We start from the raw sequence: 24,811 nt of genomic DNA on the forward strand, positions 1-24,811 counted from the left end.
TTCCAAGCACATGGAGGGGTATGAAGGGGATCCTATTTGGTGACCTCAATATTTTCTGATTTACAATATGTTAAAAAATTGGTTTTGTTGACAACATCAGGCCACTGCCTGGATCTTCAGCTCTCACTGGAGTGATTTGTGACGAAATGTGGAGCTACTGGGATGAGAATCAGCATATCCAAATCTGGGACCCTGGCCCCCAGCCTGAAAAGGATTGTCTGTGTTTCCGTGTCAAGGATCACATCTTTTCCCCAGTGGTGGAGTTAAAGTATCTTGGGATTTTATTCACAAGTGATGAAAGAATCGAGTGTGAGAACAGCAGTTAACGGACTCTGTACAGGCCTGCCTTAGTGAAACTTATCCAGCTGATTTATGTTCACACCACCGGCAGTGGTAAAAGAGAAAATCAAGATTTTAGCTGCACACATCTTGACTCTTGACTCGTCTAGGAAACCCTTATTCTGTTGGAAGAGCTGGATGAAGCAGTTTAAAACTGCCAAGCATGTCCACATGAAATTGGTTACACAAACATGCACATGCCAGCTCACAGGCAGGCACACAGACACACTAGAAATATAAATGAGCTTCTGAGTGGAATAGGAGTCCATGCAACACCAGTTGCCCATACCACTGATTTATTATTATAATTTTAATCAGTAAAAGTTATGAGAATTATGAATCATAAAATAATGAAATTCACTGTTTTAAATGCCATTTAACTGTATAACACAGGAGTTTTAATTAAAAGGTGAATTTCTCTGGCATCACTTTGGTTCAGTGTATGACCACTAAAATATAATTTGTTGACCACCTACTACTGTTATGTAGTCATGTTTTCCTAGATGGTGGTCTATTTTACAACATGTTCTCTGTAGTCTGTCTGCTCCCTGCAAAATCATTCCTGTTTTTTGGATGCATAGCAACAAGGAACTGCAGAAAATTTTGACAGTAGCAGAGAAATATTAAATTATTACTGTTTCATTTAACGTACAATCAGTAGCACACAAAGCATTTACTCCGGTTTTATTTTCATACAGGACTGAGTCTAGTGAAACCTTCACTTTATAAAGGGTTAACATTTTGGAAAAGAAAACATTTCTGTCATGGCAACCAGTGCCCATAGTTGAAACATTAACAATGATATGTCATCACTACAAAGCAAGCTTTTCAGCATAACTTGTGGATCCCGCCCACAAATGGGATATTTAGGTTAATTATTGACACTACCCTAAAAGTCACTCTAATTGCTCATTATTATTAGTTTAAAGTATATACCCATTGCAATCAATGATATGATATGAAACCTGAACACATTTTAATATGAAAAGAAACAACGGAAGTTGTAAAAATAGTCTGTGAATTCAATTTGCATGTGAATGTGAAATTTGCATGTACTGTATTGTATCACAAACCACATATACTGTATGCTGGGGGACTGTTGAATGCAAAAACATCTGTCGTGAAAGATTTCCTACTCACATCCAATACAGATCAAATGTGTCAATTAGTAGATATACTGTATATGGTAAGGCATGCTCTAAAGACGTACAGTACTTTACACCAGCACTGCTCTGTCTTCCAATAAAATGTGAATAGATCTTGTATCGTTGAAGTAAATCTTACATAATATTACCACAATTTCTCATTTATTAATCTTCCATCTCATCTTCTCCTCACAAAGGCCATAGTGGTTGTTAGGCCACCTCAGCTAACGATGGGCAGGAGGCATTGTACACACCCAAATTAGTTGCCAGCCAATCACAAGGCACCACAATCTTTCACACTAACAATCCCACAGAATTTGCAGTGTTCAATCAATCAATCAATCAATCAATCAATCAATCAATCAATCAATCAATCAATCAATCAATCAATCAATCAATCAATCAATCAATCAATCAATCAATCTACCATATACATTTTTGTGATGTGGGAGGAAAGCAAAGTACCGGTACTTGGAGAAAACCCACGCAGGCATGGGGATAACATGCAAACTCCACACAGGAAGGCCAGAGCCTTGATCTCAGAACAGTGAGGTTGCTACAATGAGTTACATTTAAAAAAAATACATACAGGAGAGCCTACTTTGCTAGCTGTTGCTTGTAATCTCGGTGATTTCAGACAATGTTCAGGGATTTATCGTCTCAAATTGTGTGACGTTTTGATAGATGAATTTTTATTATTAGTTTTACTTTTAGTTTAATTTTAATCTACCGATAACGAGTACGGCTCCGATACGGGAGGAAAAAATATATACTGTACATATATATATTTTTTTGTTTTATTTGAATAAAGATTTCAAACATGTTACAGTACTGTACTTTTTACAGTATTTCCTCTTCCACTTTTTCCAGGAGCGTTGCGGGGTATAAAACATATATACTGTATATTTGTATGTTTTGGCAATGCCATTGTATTTCTGGATTATTTTGTTACTTTTTAGCCCTTAAAAAGTACATATATATATATATATATATATATATATATATATATACATATAAATTGGTCCTGAATGATATCGGAAAAAACTAACGTTGCAATCTATATTGGCAAGAACATACTTTTAAGCACTCTACATAACATTCATTCATTTCATATGAGTGAGTCCAATCAAATTCTCTCACACTTTGACATTCATGCTGCCGAGAACAGCCTCTAGTCAACAAAGATTGACTAAACAATGATTGACAGATCTGTGCCTTTGATCGTAGAGCTACAGAGCCTTAACTTGCCAGATCAAAGCTACAAACCGGTCAATCATCGTTAAAGAGCTTTTTGGATTTCAGTGTAATTTTCCGAATATAATCTTTGGATGAGTTCGTTGAAACAACCATATAATTTTTATTGCGTTGCTGCAAGGATAATTAGCGGGTTTTTTTTGTTTTTTTGTTTTTTAAGTTTTTTGCACTCTCTTAATAGTCCCTTCCCAAACCCGGAACTGTGACATACTGTAACTCCCAGAAGGGAACAGAAGACTATCCAGAGCGAGCATAGCAGCAGCAACGATATCAGTGATATTTCCACCGAAAGTAACCATTCAGGATCGCTCTTTCATGAAGCTAATAATGGCAAAGGCTCCCAGGAAAGATCTACAATTAATCCGTACATGTTTGATCCTGAGATGTCAGATGATGACGATTTACTCGGCACAGTAGGCGTTGGTGATGACGCCGGTTGGCAGCTCAACACTTTACGAAAGTAAAAGTATAGGCCAGCAGTCTGGGCACCGCATATGGTATCCCATTCATACAGCACTGATGTGTTCTATGTTTTAACCTTTGCGTTGTTACCTCCTCTTTCACCTTAAAAAAAAAAAAAAAAAAAAAAAAATTAGGGCTCAAAGCATCAGCGGGACAAAGAATGACTGCTAGGGGGCGCTACATAGTGTATTTGGAATTTGTCTTTACACGGTATCAAAGATGTCACCTGTCTTGACCTGCCTGCCGATTTTGGTGCATTTTGAAGCATTCTAAACTGATCAAATTGAGCTCAAAGGGACTGCGGAACAAAGAATAACTATAATAATAATAATAAAACCGAGGAACCATAATAGGTTACCTAAGAAAAAAAACATTATCACATGCATATCCATACTGTTCAGTTATGGATGTGTTCTAAGTCAAATAGAATCAAATCAACTATAATTTGTTTAGACTAAATCACAACAACAGTTATCTCAAGGAGAAAACAAAAATGTTTTAAGGTGCAATAGCCCTACGCTGGATTTCGACCTACTTGAGCATTGTAGCTTTTTGTTTTTTGCCCCCCCCCCCCCAGGTAAGACTAATGCCCACCCACGCCTGGCATCCGGGTAAGACCACTGATTTTAATTAAAAACCTGATCCTTTTCACACGATTTGGATCCTTTGAAAAATGGCGCGATACGCCCGATTTCCGATCACGTGATCTGATCGGGACATCCCTAATCTCAACATATTGGTACATTATTAGTTCTCTGGACAATTGTTACTCGTCTGACGGCAGATTTTTTGTGTTGTTTGTTTAGTATAGATACTGTTCCTTTGTCTCTCTTAATTCTCGAAGTTGGACATCTGATAGCAGTGAGAATTAAACTGTAATCATATCACATGAGAAGTCATACTTTGTCACGGATAGAAAAAGACTCAACATGCACCTATTTCATGTTAAAGCAATGGTCTAGAAAATGACATTGTCATTAATTAAGGTCTTGGAATAACCTTAAAATCCCCGAATGCATGATAAATATGCAAATTTATGACGTGTACACCCAAGACTGCCCCTGATGTAATGTAGGGTGAGAAAAGCGCATGAACAGAAAAGAAAAGCGAGTCTGTTGCGCGCGTTTGGTGCGCCGACGCATCAGGTGTGCACTTGGAGACTCATTTTTCGACGGCTGATTAATGCGCCAAAGATATCTAGAAGCTTTCAATATCATCCATATAGCAATGCAATTTGGGAGACTACGTCGCGGAATTTCTTAAAAGCCCAATCTATCGTCACGACTCGTGAATATCTTCTTGAGGGGGCTCCATTGACGCACAGCGCTGGACAGCTTCTATTCGAGCAAAATACGAAACAAGGGCACCACTAAGACGCTCAAATCGATTTGCCTGGCAATCTTCCAAGTTTAGAAGTAAATATGAATCTTACGGAATCGCTGTGGTTTCTAGAAGAGTCATGGAAGCTCAACCGAACAGAGGAGGAGGAACTTATTTTCGGGATCGGCACGGATAATTTCATCACGTTAGTGGTGTTTTGTCTCATCTTCGTGCTCGGTGTACTTGGTAACTCCATGGTGATCACAGTCCTGGCCCGGAGCAAACCGGGGAAACCACGCAGCACCACAAATATCTTCATCCTGAACCTGAGCATCGCGGACCTGTCCTACCTTATCTTCTGCGTCCCTTTCCAGTCTACCGTCTACATGATGCCCACTTGGGTCCTGGGCGCATTCATTTGTAAATTTATCCACTATTTCTTCACGGTGTCCATGTTGGTCAGCATCTTCACTCTCTCGGCAATGTCCGTGGACAGATACGTAGCCATCGTGCACGCTAGAAAGTCCTCCACTATAAGGGTTGCCAAACATGCTTTCATCGGCGTGGTGGTCATTTGGATTCTCTCTTTGGCCATGGCAGCGCCCATCATGTATTACCAGAATATCTTTCACGGGGGAGAAAATCTAACATTTTGCTGGGAAGTGTGGCCCGACCCAAACCAGAAAAAAATATATGTGGTTTGCACCTTTGTTTTTGGCTACATTTTGCCCTTGCTGCTCATCACTTTTTGCTATTCAAAGGTAAGCAAATTCATATTTTTGTGGACATTGCTGGAAAATGTCATATATCTTACTTATGTTACTTGTATATCGTTGATTGCAGGTTTTAAAACACTTGCACAAAAAGCTGAGAAATATGTCCAAAAAGTCTGAGGCATCAAAGAAAAAGGTATGTGTTAAGAAACAAGTGATTTTTCCTCATTGAGAGGGAGTGTTTCAATGTCACTGAGTTAAAATGTATGAACAGAATATTTATGATAATAACCTTGTTCACTTATCCCACACTTCAATTAATGATGCTATTTGGTGCCGTCATTCATTCTAATTATTTACATCAGCATACACACACATCACACATATATAGAAGGATCCTATATGAAATGACATGGAGACAGGATCTATCTGTGTGTCCTTTGGTCAGTTGAGCAGCACAATTTGATAACTGCTTTGTGATAAGCACTGATGTGTGGGCAACAATCAGCTTTTTTTTTTTTTTTTTTTTTAAAGTGAACACGTCCAAACAAATTTAGATGTTTTTACAGTTAAACCAACTCTACATTTTTGTGGAAAAACAGAAATTCTAAAGTGTATATGCAATCTTTTGGGGAACGAGCTATATTCTGCTCCGTGTTTACCAACCCTTATTAAAATGAGAGCTATTTCACGTGTAATGATTAATGCACAGAGCTAACCATTTGATGACACATCTGCTCTGCTTGGGCCGGCATTAGCCAAGTACAGACTCAAATGCTTCAAACCCACTGAAGCTCCTCAGGCTTTGGGGTGTAAGGTCTCCTGGCATCCTGGCACCATTACACATTTAACATTTTATTCATTTATCTTCTGTTCTGTGCTGCTCAACCTCACGAGAGTCGGAGGGGTGCTGGAGCTCGTTCCAGCTAAGTATGAGCAGTTGGCAGGGTACATCCTGAATTAGTTGTCAGCCATCTGTAGGGTACAAAGAGACAAACAACAGCTCACACACAAACTCATACCAGCGGACAATTTGAAGTGTTCTATCAGCCTACCAGGCATGTTTTGGTGATGTTGGAGGAAACCGGATAACCGAAGAAAAACGCAGGCACGTGGAGAACGTGCAAACTCCACACAGGAAGGCCAGAGCCTGGGGTTAAACCCTTGATCTCAGAAAGGACGCGCTAACCACTTGTCCGCCATGCCACCTACATTTAACATTTATTCCATATGTAAATCTCTGCAAGTGGTAACATTTTCAAATATCCACATTCCAAAGATGTCTCGAAGTGTCATTTTTCTATATATCCACAACATTCTAGCCATCCCCATGTCGTCCTTTGGGAAATCAAAATCCTACCAGGCTTGATTGTGATAGCTGTACCTGAAAGAGAATATTAGTTTTTACTGTACATACCAAGACATGAGCCATGAACTGTGATACATTTTAAGGCAGTATGGTATACAGTGCTGTACAAATGGGAAACAGTTACCAAGCGTGACATTTAGATGGTCAAAAAAAAAAAAAAAAAAATTAATATGACATTGAGGCACTGGTTTTAAATGTGTATTTGTTGACTTAGGAGTAACAGCAGGATAGGGCAAGGTAACTCTCACTGTTGTTGCGAAATATTGTTTGTATAGTGAATTCAAGTATGATACAAAGGTAGTCTCAAAAGCTAAATAGACTTTTTGCCCACTTCTACTTCCTATATATTCATTGTAGTGTGACAACTAGTTTAATTTACAGTGGTATCTCGACATACGATCGCATAGACATACAATCCTTTCAACATCTGACGTAAAATTTGACTCGCCATTTGTCTTAGCATATGAAGACATGCGACATTTTATGACAACGTTGCAATTGCATTGTTTTCCTGCAAGACGGACGCACGGTGAATTTTGTTGTGAGAGAAATCAACATGGGTTTCAAGCAGGTTAGTGCAGGTGGTGAAAAAACGAAAAAGGTGACGCTTACCATTGAAATTAAGATGGAAATGATTAAAAAAAAATATGAGCATGGCTCGACAATATTATGACATGTCTATGATTTCGCCGATCCTCCTGGGACCTCTGTTCGCCAATCTTGATAAGTAAAGGTGACAATTATTATTATTGTATCATCGGCAAAGAAATCGTTAGCTTCGTCAGGTTTTTAATCATTTATTTCAGAACACGTGCAATACAACACAGCTACTGTCGGCCATAGCCAATGCCAACAACAACAGAACATGAAAAAGTGAAAGTAAAAACTCGAAGGCACCTCTCTCACTCGTTGTCAGTCACACATTGCATTCAGGAACAGCATGCAAAACACAACTACCACATTAGAACCCGATTCGTTACATTATTCATTCATTCATTCATTTTCCATGCCGCTTTTCCTCACGAGGGTCGCGGAGGTGCTGGAGCCTATCCCAGCCAACTACGGGCAGTAGGCAGGGGACACCCTGAACTGGTTGCCAGCCAATCGCAGGGCACAAGGAAACATACAACCATTCACGCACACACTCATACCTACGGACAATTTAGAGTGTTCAATCAGCCTACCATGCATGTTTTTGGGATGTGGGAGGAAACCGGAGTTCCCGGAGGAAACCCACGCAGGCACGGGGAGAACATGCAAACTCCACACAGGAAGGCCGAAGCCCGGGATTGAACCCTTGATCTCAGAACTGTGAGGCAGATGTGCTAACCACTAAGCCACCGTGCCGCCTCGTTACATTATTATTATTTATATTATTATTAATATTCCGATTTGTATTTATAATATATTTGTTTTGCTATGTGTAATTGCTATTTGTAATTGTTCCAGCAGTATTTATTAAGGCTTTAGCATAGGTTTATGGGCTGTGGAATGAATTAATCGAATTATAATATATTCTTATGGGAAAATCCCGCTCAACATAGGACCATTTCGACTTACAAATTGGGTCCTGGAACGAATAAAATTTGTATGTAGAGGTACCACTGGACTCTATTCATGAATCAATTTCAATTATTTAGATTTATTCACAAGTAATTGATGTAAAAATGTATTTAGGTTCACTGGTTAATGGGTAGAGGCTCAATTGGCTTGGCAAGCGGATTGTTGCGCATTTTAGAGTCATTTTAGAAGTATTATTTTCTGTGGTTTATTCCCTCCTAATAAATGATGGTTTCATCTGAAACTACATTATGCATATACTATTAGGATATTAACATCAATGGTTAGAGCCATTTTTTCCTTAATTGATTCATTAAAATCCAATCAATTAACAAAGTCATCAGAAAATAGTTGTGTTTGATGTAAAATCAATCGGGACAGTGTAGGACACAGCTGTACAGTTCATGGAAGGATACTCATCATCGTTAGTGACTAATCAAAAAAAAATTTATACTATAATAATACTTGATTAATACTTACTAATATAATATAACTACTTACTAATATAATACTTGATTAAAAATCAAGCAATTTGCAGATTGATCAGAAAATAGTCATGTTTGATATCAAATTGATTGGGATTGAGTGTAGATTAAGGAATGATACACATCATTACTAATGGCTAATCAACGAAAATGTTCATTGATTCTTGATTAAAATATAATCATATTTCTATTTAGTCAGAAAATAGTCGTGTTTGGTATCAAATCAAATGGGAGTGAGCACAGGACACAGCTGTATGGGTTATTGAGGGATACTCATCATCACGAAGGACTGATTAATGAAAATGTTCATTAGTATCTAATTAAAATCCAATCGACTTCCAAAATGGTTAGAAAATAGTTGTGTTGGTGTCAAATTAAAAATGAGTGTAGAATACACCAGTACAGTTTACAGTACAGTTGTACAATACTGCATTCCAATGAGGTTCACATCTGAACTGGTCACAGCCGTTAGTGTGTATTTGCACATAAGTGCTTGTTTGAGATTGTCTGAAGCGTCGTGTCACAAAAGTGATGATTTTTTCTCTAGCATATTGTGACAGGGGATGAGACATGGGTTTATCACCTCATCACTAATGAAATTATTTAGTGGTTGTTCTCCTTCCAGAGCAAAATATTAATTCACAACCCTCTGCTTCTGACGGGCATCCAAGAATGGCTGACAGAAAGAGGACAAGCTTGTTTGAGTTGAGGTGTCTCGCAGCCAGTCTGAAATTTTGCCTCTTCAGATGCCATATTTTTGGCATGAGATAGATTTCTGGTCTTAAGTCTAACAGGATATGTATAGGTCTGATTGTGACATCAGAATGAATATACGAAAACTGAACAGATGTGTGATGTATTTTATTCTTACATATATCAACAGATTGCATTGAGCCCTCTGAAATGTTGCAGATATGTCATTAAACACGTTTGTGGTTTTCATAATCCCTATTGTATTTTTAAAATCACTAAAAATTGAAATCTCTGGAACACCTAGGAGTTGGTGGTATGGAGGTCGCAAATGGACACGAATGATCAGCAAGGCAGGTGCTCTCCCAAGTGCCCACTTTTCAGCCGAGTTCTGTGATTTTACATCTTCCGCCAGAGGAAGCAACTTTGAAGTTATTCATACTTTTCATGCCCTTACCTTCCGGCCTTGAGCAGATCAGTTTCGTCTATCATCATAAAAGGATTATTTGTTCGCCTTTAGCAGGCCACATTTAAAGAGAATGAAAAGGTGACTGTTCATTGGCTGCGAATGTATCGCTAATAAATGACCAAAATCCAGTGTAAAATAACATCTCAAGCATTACAATAATGGGATGATCTAGATTTGCACTGGACATGAAAGGATGGCATTGAGTATTCTTTCAAACCACGCTGCTTGTACAGCAGTCAGGTGAAATAACCACTACATGTTAAGGCTATGTTCACACTGCAGGTCAAATTCAATTTATTTGCCCGTGTACGACACATATTTGATTGACAGTCTAATTAATTTTTTTTTTCCAAATACGACCTGGGCTCATTCGCATGTGGAAAAAATCGGATACCTATCCGACGCCTCTGCAGTATAATTGTGATCTGTATGCATGCAATCTATCATCGACTGGTGAAAAACATAACTGTTCAACAAAACAAACAACAGACGGGAATGATTAATGATGGACAAAGGCACACATTGTACCTTTCCCATCCTGATACCATAAGTGAAGCGATCAGGTCAAGAAAATATTGGCTCTGGTAGCATGAAATCATCAAAATTGCCATAAAACCATAATGGCAGAGTCCTTTTGGAGAGACTGCATTTACTCCCATAAACACTGTAAGACGGTGACGTGTTAGAGTGTCCATGCATGTCACATCACAAGCAAGGCAAGCCAAATTAATTTTTCTGGCACAACTGAACACAATGCAATTCAAAGTGCTTTACATCACCTGAAGATCCACAAGCAGAGATAAAATGATTCATAAAAATCATATTAAACAAACAAAAAAAAAAGTTACAAAGACAAATGAGACAGAAAATCAAATTATACAAAAAAGTCACATTAAATCATCAAGAGGATTAAAAAATATTTGGAAACTTAAATAAAACCAGTGAAATTAATAAAACGCAAACAGCTTGAAATTTGAAATATATCGACAGTTATGAATATGCTGTGGTAAACAATAGCGTTTTTAGCCCTGATTTAAAGGAGCTAACAGTTGGAGCACATGTCAGACCGCCAGGTAATTTTTTCCAGAGGTGAGGAGTATAGTAATTAAATGATGCGTCACCCTGCTTGGTTTTTGTTCTTGGAACACACAGCAGTTCCAGATGACCTTAGGGGTTTAGAGGTTTAATAGGGGTTAAACAAATCAATCATGTATTTTGGTCCAACGCCATTAAGTGTTTTGTAGACAAGCAGTAGTATTTTATAGTCTGTCCTTTGACTCACTGCAAGCCAGTGTAACTGTTTCATATGCGGTGTGATATGGTCCAGGTTCCTGTATTTGTAAGGACTCTGGCAGCAGCATTCTGTTCTAGCTGCAGCTTCCTGACTGATTTTTTATTAAGACCTGTAAATATACCGTTGCAGTAGTCCAATCTACTGAAAATGTTCTTTCATGTCTTGTTTAGACAGAAGCCCCTTAATTTTGGCTGTATCTTTTTTAGGTAGTAATAGGCAGATTTAGTGACAAACGTTAGCACATTCCCTTCACCTAAGAGTTACAATTGTTATTGCGATATGAACAGCTACAAAAATATAATCGGAATTATCTATAATCTAAATTGCGCATCATTTCCTGTGGTTTGAAGTCGCTTTAGAAATCTATATCTAACCCTACAGTATACTTTCTGAGCAAAATAATAACATATACAGTGGCATGAAAAGACTAAGGCATACCAAGTGATATGCCATCACAATGAAAAAACATGATTTTAGGTCAGATAATTTATTTTTATGATTTATTACTTTAATAGCATCCAGTTAGGCTTTACTCCTAATTTCACAAATTATTAACCATAATGTTCGAAATGTACCTTAAACACATATGTACTTTGCAATGATACAGTAGATCAAATACTTTTCCTAGCTACAGTGGGGCAAATGAGAATTTAGTCAACCACTAATTGTTGTAGTTCTCCCACTTGAAAATATTAGAGAGGCCTGTAATTGTCGACATGGGTAAACCTCGACCATGAGCGACAACCCCCCCCCAGAAAATCACATTGTTTGATTTTTAAAGAATTTATTTGCAAATCATGGTGGAAAATAAGTATTTGGACAATACCAAAAGTTCATCTCAATACTTTGTTATGTACCCTTTGTTGGCAATAACGGAGGCAAAATGTTTTCTGTAACTCTTCACAAGCTTTTCACACACTGTTGCTGGTATTTCGGCCCATTCCTCCATGCAGATCTCCTCTACAGCAGTGATGTTTTGGGACTGTCGTTGGGCAACACGGACTTTCAACTCACTCCACAGATTTTCTATGGCATTGAGATGTGGAGACTGGGTAGGCCACTCCAGGACCTTGAAATGCTTCTTACGAAGCCACTACTTTGTTGCCCTGGCTGTGTGTTTGGGATCACTGTCATGCTGAAAGACCCAGCCACGTCTCATCTTCAATGCCCTTGCTGATGGAAGGAGATTTCGACTCAAAATCTCTCAATACATGGCCCCATTCATTCTTTCCGTTACACAGATCAATCGTCCTGGTCCCTTTGCAGAAAAACAGCCCCAAAGCAAGATGTTTCCACCCCCATGCTTCACAGTGGGTATGATGTTCTTCAGATGCAATTCAGTATTCTTTCTCCTCTCTTCCTCCTCTCCGAGAACCTGTGTTTCTACCAAAAAGTTCTCTTTTGGTTTCATCTGACCATAACACATTCTCCCAGTCCTCTTCTGGATCATCCAAATGCTCTCTAACGAACCGCACGCGGGCCTGGACGTGTACTTTCTTCAGCAAATCCTGCAAATCCTCCAGGCACGTCTGGCAGTGCAGGATTTGAGTCCCTGGTGGCACATTATGTTTCTAATAGTAGCCTTTGTTACTGTGGTGCCAGCTCTCTGTAGGTCATTCAGTAGGTCCCCCCGTGTGGTTATGGGATTTTTTCTCACCGTTCTTGTTATCATTTTGACGCCACGGGGTGAGATCTTGCATGGAGCCCCAGATCGATGGGAGATTATCAGTGGTCTTGTATGTCTTCCATTTTCTAACTATTGCTCCCACAGATGATTTCTTTACACCAAGCGTTTTACCTATTGCAGATTCAGGCTTCCTAGCCTGGTGCAGGTCTACAATTTTGTCTTTCGTGTCCTTCGACAACTCTTTGGTCTTGGCCATAGTGGAATTTGGAGTGTGACTGACTGAGTTTGTGGACAGGTGTCTTTTATACCGATAATGAGTTAAAACAGGTGCCATTAATACAGGTAACGAGGGGAGCTTCGTTAAAAGAAATTAGACCTCTTTGACAGCCAGAAATCTTGCTTGTTTGTAGGTGACCAAATACTTATTTTCCACTCTAATTTGAAATAAAGTCTTTTAAAAAATCAAACAATGTGATTTTCTGTTTTTTGTTTTTCCACATTCTGTCTCTCATGGTTGAGGTTTACCCATGTTGACAGGACTCTCTAATCTTTTCAAGTATGAGAACTTGCACAATTAGTGGTTGACTAAATACTTATTTGCCCCACTGTACATAAAAAAACATTTTCCCTCAAATATTCTCTTAAAATCAGTGTAAATTTGTGTGAGTGAACACTTCCCCTTTTGCAGAAATAATCCTCCTCACAGTTGAGCCATATTAAGATGCTTATTGAGCTCCATGATTATTGCACAGGTGTGTTTCCGACTGCACATTTTACAGTGGGTTTTTATTTTATCTTGGTAAAAGATAAGATTTCTACAGGTGGCACGTTGGCGTAGTTAGCGACCGCGGGGTCGTGGGTTGAAATCCGGTCTCCCGCATCCCTTTGAGACGTTTGTCTCTGTATTTTCCCTTTGCTAGTGTGGGTTTTCTCTAGGTACTTTGGTTTGGTCCCACAAAGCATGCATGGTAGATTAATTGCAGACTCTAAATTGGTGTGAAAGTATGTGTTAGTACTTGTGGAATTCAATTGACTGACAACCAGTTAAGAATGTACCCCCAAAACTAGAATATGCTCTTACACACATGCGATCCCAGTGAGGATAAGTGGTACAAAAAAGGGATAATGTTAAAAGAAAAGGCCCTGTGTGAGCAGAGATTGTGTTAAATATTTCAGTTTTATTTAATGAAAAATTCCAGCTAAAACAAAAGTATTCTGTTTATATTTTTATTTAGTGATACTATATTATTGATATGATAATAAGAAAAACAATCATGCCTCCAACAAAAATTGTGACCAATAAAATTAAGGGTAGTTAATATTAAGCCAGTATCTTTTTATCAATAAATTTAAACATTTAAGAGATCCTTTAACCTTGTGGCAGTGAAAGGTGAAAAGGGATGACATGTGAAACACATATAAATCTGACTGTGATTTGTACATTTGTTTGGGATGACTCTCCATGGTTTGAGGTAAAGCTGTAAACATTTTATGAAGGCTACCTAAACAAGGAACTGTTCGCAACTTCTCAAAAGTGTGGGAACCTCTCCATGACTGCTATGTTTGTGCCAAAGTTGGAAAAGAACTCAAGATCAATAATGACTTAGTGTCTCTGACTGATCTGAAAAGATGTTTTTGGACACACCTCTTAACTACATAATGTAATCAAACTAATTTATGGTTATAAACGACAGTATATTCTGTACTTCCAACTTGGTGAAGATTGTCTGGGAGAAGACATTTTACAGTTCTGCATGACTGCTCCCATCGGACACAAAAGGCAATAAAGCATGCTTGGAAAAAAAATTAAGCCCTAAACTCTACCCCATTAAACATGGCATGAACTTTGAAAGAGATTCTGATCTAGCATGTAGTCCCATTTGATATGTGTTTAAGACTTGCAATAAAAAAGAACAAATAAAAAACAAACAAACATGAAATGTTGTCTTAAAAGTGTGGACGTCATTTTTATGTAATTTATTTATTTATTTATTATAATCATTTGCTTCCCAGTGTTACTATTGTGTCTGTGATTTTGCACCAAAGCAGTACTGTAAATTGACGTTTGGATGTGATTCAGCAGACATTCATAGCTTCTCTTGAACATAATGGAAACGTGTCACATTAATTTCAAGCGCTTTGATGGTGTTCTGTTTGCCACAATGGCGACTAATTTGTTTGGAACGAGCATAGTGGCGACTTCAGGTGAAAATGTATGAAATTTATTATATGTTTGATTACTGTGTTACGAAAAGTCTTGCATAAAATTCTATTGTTAACTGTTCCATTCTTAATTCTTATCAGACACTGCTTGGAAATACACGACTAGAAATATGCCTTCAATTTCAAACCTTTGAATTACTGAATGTATGTGCATTTTGAACTTTATTTAACTTTATATAACTTTTTTTTGATAAATGGTAATTGGTTGCCAACGGCTTGACAATACATCCAACTTTTATCTTCTCTTATGCATTTGGCATTCACTTAGAATTTTACTCAACCTGAGATGACTTTTAAGAACTTTAACATTTTCTGCTCGCTGTCTAATTCCAATTAGAGAATGTGTCTGATTCTAAACTCCCAACTCATCGTTATTCAAGAGTAGGGCTGCAACTAACGATTATTTATTTATTTATTTTTATAACTGATTAATCGGACAAGTAATTCCACGAATAATTGGATAAATGTCACTTTTTCAATCACCTTCACAATTTAATTTGAAGTTGTTTTAGGCATGTTGTAAGTAACAATTAAGAAAAAATGGATGAGTATCTCTTCAGAAATATTCAATTCAATTCAATTCAATTTTATTTGTATAGCCCTGGATCACAACAACGTTGTCTCAAAGGGCTTTGCAGAGGCAATATGATACACAATCAAAAACAACAAACGAAGCAACAAAGATGAATAAATAAATTCAAGTCCTGGGTATCCCCCATCCTTAGACCCTCCATGTCATTAATGATCTTAAATGTAAGGAGGAGGATTTTAAATTTAATTCTAAACTCGACTGGAAGCCAGTGAAGGGCCTGGAGCACAGGGGTGATGTGCTCTCTTCTATTGGTTCCTGTTAAAAGTCTTGCTGCTGCGTTTTGGACAAGCTGAAGACCTTTTAGAGAACTTTTAGGACAAGCTGCAAGTAGGGAGTTACAGTAATCCAATCTCGATGTAACGAATGCGTGAATTAATTTTTCTGCATCGCTTTTAGATAAAATATTTCTAATTTTGGCTATGTTGCGCAGGTGGAAGAAGGCCGTTCTGCAGGTTTGTTTAATGTGAGATTTAAACGATAAGTCAGGGTCGAATAAAACTCCTAGGTTTTTAACTGTGGTGCTGGTGGCTACACTTACATTGTCCAGAGTGACTATCTGGGCAGCTAAATAGTCTCTCACACTTTTCGGGCCTATTATAAGGACTTCTGTCTTTTCAGGATTAAGTAGAAGATAGTTAGTGCTCATCCAGGTATTCATCTCTCGGACGCAGGTGCTTAATTTGTCCATTTGCCTGATCTGCTCAGGTTTAATTGATAAATACTTTTGTGTGTCGTCAGCGTAACAATGAAAGTTAATGCTATGTTTTCTGATGATATTACCTAGAGGAAGCATATACAGCGTAAACAAGATGGGCCCGAGGACCGATCCTTGTGGCACACCATAACTAACTCTAGAGTACGGTGATGATTGCTGGTTTACATTGACAAACTGGTACCTATTAGATAAATATGATTTAAGCCAGGAGAGGGCTGCTCCTCTAATGCCTATGTCACATTCTAATCTCTGCAATAAGATATTATGGTCGATTGTGTCAAAGGCTGCACTCAGGTCCAACAGAACCAGGATCGAGACTAATCCAACGTCAGCTGCTAGTAAGAAGTCATTAGTTACTTCGACTAATGCAGTTTCAGTGCTATGATGAGCTCGAAAGCCAGACTGGAAATGTTCAAATAAACTATTATATTATAATATTTTATTATAGCTTCCTGACTTAAATGACTACAACTGTACTGTTTTAAGTACATGGCAGTACATACTTGTTCATTTTTAATAAAAGGTTCTGAGTATAAAACATAAAAAGAAACAAATCCGACCAAAGTCCTGTTCATTCAAATAAAAATAAAAAAATGCTGCTGATTGACGTTTTCTTGTCTTTTGGGTAAAGTGCTGATATAAATTGTGTCAATGACTCATTTATTTTCTTTAAACAAATAAAAAAACAAAATCTAATAAGGAGGAGACAGACTGTAATTAATCAGTTTTTCTTTAACAAACAGTTGTTCATAAATACAGTCCAAATCCAATTCCAAAGCACACTCCTCTTGTGTGACAATTTACAGTTTAAATGGGAGTTTGTGTTGAAAGGAGTTAAATGAATGTGTTTATTGATGTGGTTTCTTTATAAAAAGAAGTGTGACAACTTTACTATCTATCAATAACTCAATTGCTAATATGCTTCTCCAAAAAAATACAAATGGACACTCAAGACACTGATTAGCATCATTGCTAACTAGCTTAGCATTCAGTGCTAGGTACAGTAGTAACGTCTCATTAACAAAGAATACAAACAATACAATTGGTTTCATTTACTCACCTCTGGCGGAAGCACACTGGATCTAACAACACAAAAGACAATCGAACTCTCGACACTTTGTAATATTATTGATTTTGCAATCCAACCTGAGTGTAGCAGTGAACTCTCTTTCTCCTGCTCTAATAATGGCGCCCGCACGCAACTTCACATTACACACAAACAAGGACCCAAACGGGACTGCTCATAGCTGCCGGAAAAAAAAAAAAGTATTATCATATTAGTTGGCAACTTATTTATTAATCGCTTTTAATCAATTAGTTGCTGCAGCCTTATTCTAGAGCCTCATTCAGATTGTAATTAATTGAAAAGGATTATTATGCAAGTGAAAAGTGCTTCTTGTAAGGGTTTGTACAATTTTGATGAAGTGAAAATTATAAACTATCAATTTATAAAGCAAATTTGCCTGACTTTACTGCTGGTGTGCACAATACATTAACACAATTGTTGTCTTTTTTCCTCATGTGGTGGTTTTCAGACAGCTCAGACAGTGCTGGTTGTAGTGGTGGTATTTTGCCTGTCATGGCTCCCTCATCATGTGGTTCACCTCTGGGCAGAGTTTGGGACCTTCCCATTGAACCAGGCTTCATTTGTGCTGCGAATTGCCGCCCACTGCCTGGCCTACAGCAATTCTTCTGTCAACCCCGTCATCTATGCCTTCCTGTCGGAAAACTTCAGGAAGGCTTATAAGCAAGTATTCAAATGCCAGATTGGCACAGAAGATGTGCTGCTCAATGAGATCAAGGAGATTCGCAGCAAGCCAGACACACCACCTTCAACCAACTGCACCAATGTTTGATTTTGAAGATGTGCATACGAATAATGTATGTTAACTGTCAAGCTAGGAAACTAAGGAATTTAAAGACAGTGACTAAATTGTACATATTTCATGGAAATGTCATAGCTTTTCCACATAAGAGCTGTAAGGTTTAAATTATTTGTACAGTCAATGTTGTCAAGTATCTACATATTGCTTTCAAACCTAGTCTTGTTTAATCGTATGTCATTTTGTGAAATCTTACAATTAAGTACGCACCCTAACAAGTAAAAAAGATGTTAGTTTAGCTAAGAAAGCTTTTTTAATGTTATTCCTTTATGATGAACAAGAACACTCCTAGGAAATCGCAATTACAATTTGTAGAAAAGGCAGATTGGGGAATTACATGGTACTTGTGGGTGACCATGTGCCTAAGGGCATGATGGTAGCCCCTGCACTAAATTGCCCTGAAGGGTTGGGTAAATACTTGTACTGTGTGCACTGAGACTGAGGACTAGTGTATGTAGTGTCACTGGTGCTTCAAATATTATAGAATCTTGAGGGCTTGTATTCAGCTGCAGCTGGACAAAACGTTTTCATCACCACTGTTCTGCAGCTACTGTCCATAGTACAGGTCTCTTGGATTTGGCTCATTTCCTTGGTACACCAGATGTCTCATCAGAATTGTTTTAATCTCATGTCTCAATGTTTTACTGTTTATTTAATGAAATGTGGCGTGTGCTGAACAGAACAATTTTGTAACTTGGTGATGCAGCATGAGCACTGGAATGTAAGATATTGCTTAACTTGGTGTGCTAGCCTATTTCCTGCTAAAGTCTCTTGAGCTCTTAATGCAGGGTTTTAGCTATGTGGGTATTGCCAATGGAGATCATTAATGTACAGCATCTGTATTTCTAATTTGAAGAGAGAAAAAAAATCAACACACCACATCCCAACAAAATTGTTTATGTAGAAAATTGTTGTCATTAAATATTGTGCATTGTAAATATCAAGGATGCTGATAGTATTCTGTAAAATTGGCTATATGCGTTATTGAATAGTTTCTAGACAAAAAAAAAAAAAGATTTAAGGCAATTGTGATTGTGCTGCTATTTTGTAAATACTGTCAGATATGCTGAGAACATCATGCACACACAAAAGCATGCTGTTGATTTTAGAACATAATATAAAGGTGCTCCTAGAGATTAATGTTTGACTCTAGCTGATTGCACAGTACATATCTGATGGTAAATACAGTTTGTATTGTATTCTTTATTTTTAGCTGCATTCTTGATATGATATCCTGAAAATAAAAATCTGTGATTCAAAATAGAGATGCTCTTAATTTGCTACACAGTGTTTCAAATATGTTATTGTTTGAATATCCAGGATTAGTTGTCTTTCTATCCAATACAGTGGTATGAAAAAGTATCTGAACCTTTGGAATTTCTAAATTTCTGCATAAAATCACCATCAAATGTGATCTGATCTTTATCAAAATAACACACAGGTAAAAACAGTGTCTGCTTTAACTAACGCGTCATGATTTTGGGCTGTTTTGCTGCCTCAGTGCCTGGACAACTTGCAATAATAAATGGAAGAATGAATTCAAAGGTTTATCAGGATATTTTGCAGGAAAACCTGAGGCCGTCTGTCAGACAGTTGAAGCTAAAAAGATAATGGATGCTGAACAAGAATATGATCCAAAACACATACCGTATTTTTCGGAATTCAAGTCACAGTTTTTTTCATAGTTTGGCTGGGGGTGCGACTTGTACTCAGGAGCAACTTATGAGGAGCATCTTATGTGTGAAATTATTAACACATTATTATATAATTTCACATGTTATTTTGGTGTTTTGGAGTGACACTGATGGTTTGGTAAACTTGTTAGCATGTTCTTTATGCTATAGTTATCTGAATAACTCTTAATAACTATGGCCACGTTCGCGTTCTGCCTTTGGCAATGTGTGTTCAATTGTATTATTGACTTTTTTATATTGAAATGCATGCTTTTAGTTTGTGGCACTTTCACGCCCACGTGGGGGCGCACTCGCACTTGTTTAAGTGAAGAAGAGCGCTTACACGCCAGAAGAAGACCGACAGCTACGTAGCTCTGAGTGAGTTAGCGAGAGAGAAACACGGCTGCAAACCTACGTTCATTGTTTATGCTTGTAAAATATCTCTACAGAGGCAATGCCTGTGTGTATCATTTTTTCTTTTGTTGTTGTGTGCTCTCCACCCGCGATCGGACACTTAGAGCCAGTTGTGTGTTTGTTTGAACGATGCGCTTATGCTAGCGAACGCATGCTAACCGTGTGTGTCATGTCATTGCTGTAAAAGCACCTAATTATCATTTATTTACGTCGATGTGAACCTGTTTGGTATTAAGGACGAAATTGATTCAGCAAATTATACGGACGTCCAGCATCATCATTTGGGAGTTTAGCCCGCTGAATAGTCAGGACCGAGCCTTTGCGTCCTGGTGAGGACAGTATATTCGCATTTCGTTGTTCATGCACTGTACACTGTACTCTTATTCAGCATGTTGTTCTCTATTGTATTTTTATATTAAATTGCCTTTCAAGATGACATGTCTGTTCTATGTGTTGGATTTTATCAAGTAAATTTCCCCCAAAAATGCGACTTATACTCCGATGCGACTTATATATGTTTGTTTTTTTCTCTTCGTTGGGCATTTTATGGCTGGTGTGACTTATACTCAGGTGCGACTTGTAGTCCGAAAAATATGGTAAGTAAATAAACTGCAGAATTGTTTTAGAAGAACAAAATACACGTTCTGGAGTGGCCAAGTCAAAGTCCAGACTTAAACCCCATTGAGATGCTGTGGCATCAACTAAAGAAAGTGATTAATTTCAGAAATCCCAGGAATCTGACTGAACTACAGCAGTTTTGTAGAGAAGAATGGGCCAAGATTAGTCCTGATCGATGTGCCAGACTGATCTGCAGCTACATGAAGTGTCTGGTTGAAGTTATTGCTGACAAAGAGGGGAGGAGGCCACAAAATATTAAATGTGATGGTTCACTTACTTATTTTTTCCCCTTCCGTCATGCTATCCTAATTACGTTTTCCGATTTTAATGAGGGTAGTATGCAAAAAATGACAGAAAGGGGAAAAATATGTAAGTGAACCATCACATTTAATATTTTGTGACCCCCCCCCCCATTGCCGCCACCCCCCCTTGGCAGCGATAACTTCAACCAGACGCTTCCTTTAGCTGCAGATCAGTCTGGCACATCGATCAGGACAAATCTTGCCCCATTCTTCTCCACAAAACTGCTGCAGTTTGGTCAAATTCCTGGGATGTCTGGCATGAATCGGTGTCTTTAGGTCATGCCACAGCATCTCAATGGGGTTCAAGTCTGGACTTTGACTTGGCCACTTCAGAATGTGCATTTTGTTCTTCTTAAACCTTTCTGAAGTTGATTTACTTATGTGTTTTGGATCATTGTCTTGTTGTAGCATCCATCCTCTTTTTATCTTCAACTGTCCGACAAACGGCCTCAGGTTTTCCTGCAAAACATCCTGATAAACTTTTGAGTTCATTCTTCCATTAATGATTGCAAGTTGTCCAGGCCCTGAGGTAGCAAAACAGCTCCAAATCATGATGCTCCTTCTACCATGCTTCACGGTGGGGATGAGGTGTTGATGTTGGTGAGCTGTTCCAGTTTTCCTCCATACAAGACGTTATGTGTTACTGCCAAACAATTCAACTTTGGTTTCATCAGTCTACAAAATATTTTGCCAAAACTTCTATAGAGTGTCCTAGTGCCTTTTTGCGAACATTAAACGACCAACAATGTTTTATTCAGACAGCAGTGGCCTCCTCTGTGGAGTCCTCCCATGAACACCATTCTTGGCCATAGTTTTACATAAAGTTGATGTGTGCACAAAGATATTGGACTGTGCCAGTCATTTCTCTAAGTCTTTCGCAGACACTCTAGGGTTCTTTTGTATCTTTCTGAGTATTCTGCGCTGAACTCTTGGTGTCATCTTTAGTGGATGGCCACTCCTTGGGAGGGAAGCAAGAAGCAACAGTGCCAAGCTCTTCATTTGAAGAAAACTTCTCTGACTGTCGATTGATGAACATCCAGACTTTTAGAGATGGTTTTGTATCCTTTCCCAGCCTTATACAAATGAACAATCCTTGATCGTAGGTCTTCAGACAGCTCTTTTGACTGAGCCATGATGCACGTCAGACAATGCTTTTCATCAAGACAATTCTTACCAGGTGTGTGTTTTATAGTGGGCAGGGCAGCTTTAAACCACTCATCAGTGATTGGGCACACACCTGACTTATTTTTTTGGGTAAAAATTGGTTTCAATTGGCAGAGAGTTCACTTACTTATTTTTCGCCCTTCTATCATTGTTTGCATGCCATCCACTTTAAAATATGAAAACCTATTAATGTTTGGGTGGTTTTAGTTAAAGCATACACTATTTGTACATCTGTGTAATTTTGACAAAGATCCAATCACATTGGATGGGGATTTTATGCAGAAATGTGAGAAATTCCAAATGTTTCAGACACTTTTTCATACCACTGTATGTATAAATAAATAAATACAGTATGTATGTACAGTATGTTACAAATATAACAATATCAGGATTTTATGCTTCGATATTTATTTCACTGTGTGATAATTATTGCACAAAGATGGGAAACATCATGGCAGAAAGCTTGACGGTAAAGGTGTGGAAGGCAGGCTCATGAAGTGAGGTGCATGCATGGCGTTGCAGGGAGGTCATACAGGTATGTGGAGGCCACACACACTACTGAGCCCTATTTGACTTGTTTAAAGGACATTACATCAAAGTTGGATCGGCCTGAAGTGTGTTTTTTCACATTAATTTTGAGTATCACTCCAAATCCAGACCTCTATGAGTTGATACATTCAATCTTCAGTGATGTTTTGTGTGATTTTGTTGTCAGCACATTCAACTTTGGAAAGGACAATTTAATAAAAATATCATTTATTTAGATCTACAACATGTTACTTTAGTGTTCCCTTTATTTTTTTAGCAGTATGTATATATATATATATATATGTATATATATATATATATATATATATATATATATATATATATGTATATATATATATATATATATATATATATATATATATATATATATGTATATATATATATATATATGTATATATATATATATATATATATGCAAATATTTACCAAAAATGCTGCTTGTCAAATTGGTTTCTAAAATGCACTTACCAAAAATTGTTGCTATTTACTTTCCCAGAAATGCTACTGGACAAATTGGTTTGTAAGATGCACGCACCTAAAAATTGTTGCTATTTACTTTCCCAGAAATGCTGCTGGACAAAATTGTTTCTAAGATGCACGTAGCCTTCCTAAAAATTGTTGCACAGCATGTCCACATGCTACCACAGTGCCATTGTGGACCATTGTTATCTTTGTTGTGGCATATTCCCAACATTCAAGAACAGAATGTATGCACATTAAAAAAATATCAATATTAGGACTTTTAAAGGTGTTGTATTCACAGACATCTTACTTGGGCCACTCATGTAAAAATTTAAGGCTCCAGAGCAACTGCTGTTTTACAAACAGCCAGTGACAGTTTATCTGTTTTCGGTTATAAATAATGTCACAACACAACTTAGGAAAAATCCAAACAATGAAAGGATACCAAAAAATAACCAGTGCAAGAGACAAAAAAGAGAAGTTATCTTACAGCTATCCAGCTGTTGGGGACAAACAAAAAAAAATGTGGGAGGACGTGAAGAGAACCAGAAGCAAACGGCTCCTCAACAAAGTAGGAACGGGCACTCAACGTTGGATAATATTGAATAAAAAGAGCAGTCAAATAAATATTCGATGAGCTCCTTTAAATAAGTGTTTTACATTCAAGTCATCCACAAGCATCAGAATTTGCCATTAATCAATGCTAAGTGAATGTTCTAAACAGACCATTACTGTTATTTAGCGTGATACTGATTTGCCTTTGTCAGAAAATCTTCAATAGAGTTTATGCAAGACACTGAGTCCACTCGACACGCCATCCTAAATCAATGTAAAAAAAAAAAAAAAAAAAGTGTTCGGGTTGAAGGCATGGCAATATTTATAAATGTTCAAAATATTAAATGAATGGAAATCACTGGCAATGTGTAAGTTTAGCTAGAGGTTGATCAAATGTTAGAATGGACATGAAGTGTATTTAAAGACGGCTTCATGTTCTGGAATGATTCAAATACAATAATTACTGTAAACTGGTTGATTAAAAAAAATAACAGAAGAGAAAAATTGGGTCAGCTGTGTAATTTTGGCTCAACTATATAAACACAAGCCACAGCTGCTTCACATACTAGTGACAGTAAAAATATTAGTCTATGCTTGCCTATATGGCTCATCCATCCATCCATCCATCCATCCATCCATCCATCCATCCATCCATCCATCCATCCATCCATCCATCCATCCATCCATTTTCTCCCGCTTATTCGAGGTCGGGTCGTGGGGGTAGCAACTTCAGTAGGGAAGCCGCCCAGACTTCCCTCTCCCCAGCCACTTCATCCAGCTCTTCTTGTGGGATCCCAATGCGTTCCCAGGACAGCCGGGAGACATAGTCTCCCCAGCGTGTCCTGGGTCTGCCCCGCGGGCTCTTCCCAGTGGGACGTGCCCGGAACACCTCACCAGGGAGGCGCCCCGGAGGCATCTTAATCAGATGGCCAAG

General features: G+C 38.0%; 1 protein-coding gene across 1 annotated transcript; it reads left to right on the forward strand.

The window, feature by feature from the left end:
• Positions 1–4,343: 4,343 nt before the first annotated feature.
• On the forward strand, positions 4,344–19,311 carry galr1a (galanin receptor 1a). The gene is made up of 3 exons (XM_057833961.1): positions 4,344–5,281; positions 5,364–5,429; positions 17,793–19,311. The coding sequence occupies exons 1-3, from the start codon at positions 4,622–4,624 to the stop codon at positions 18,111–18,113; spliced, it is 1,047 nt and encodes a 348-aa protein (XP_057689944.1). The 5' UTR covers positions 4,344–4,621; the 3' UTR covers positions 18,114–19,311.
• Positions 19,312–24,811: the final 5,500 nt, after the last annotated feature.

The sequence above is a fragment of the Corythoichthys intestinalis genome, chromosome 4 (assembly GCF_030265065.1).
Source record: "Corythoichthys intestinalis isolate RoL2023-P3 chromosome 4, ASM3026506v1, whole genome shotgun sequence".
NCBI classification, from domain to species: Eukaryota; Metazoa; Chordata; class Actinopteri; order Syngnathiformes; family Syngnathidae; genus Corythoichthys; species Corythoichthys intestinalis.

Excerpts from the sequence above, each read along its gene's own strand:
- galr1a (XM_057833961.1), top strand. The coding sequence starts at position 4,622 with ATGAATCTTACGGAATCGCTGTGGTTTCTAGAAGAGTCATGGAAGCTC. Across the intron at positions 5,282-5,363 it reads TCACTTTTTGCTATTCAAAG|GTTTTAAAACACTTGCACAA; the intron begins GTAAGCAAATTC and ends CGTTGATTGCAG. Across the intron at positions 5,430-17,792 it reads CTGAGGCATCAAAGAAAAAG|ACAGCTCAGACAGTGCTGGT; the intron begins GTATGTGTTAAG and ends GGTGGTTTTCAG.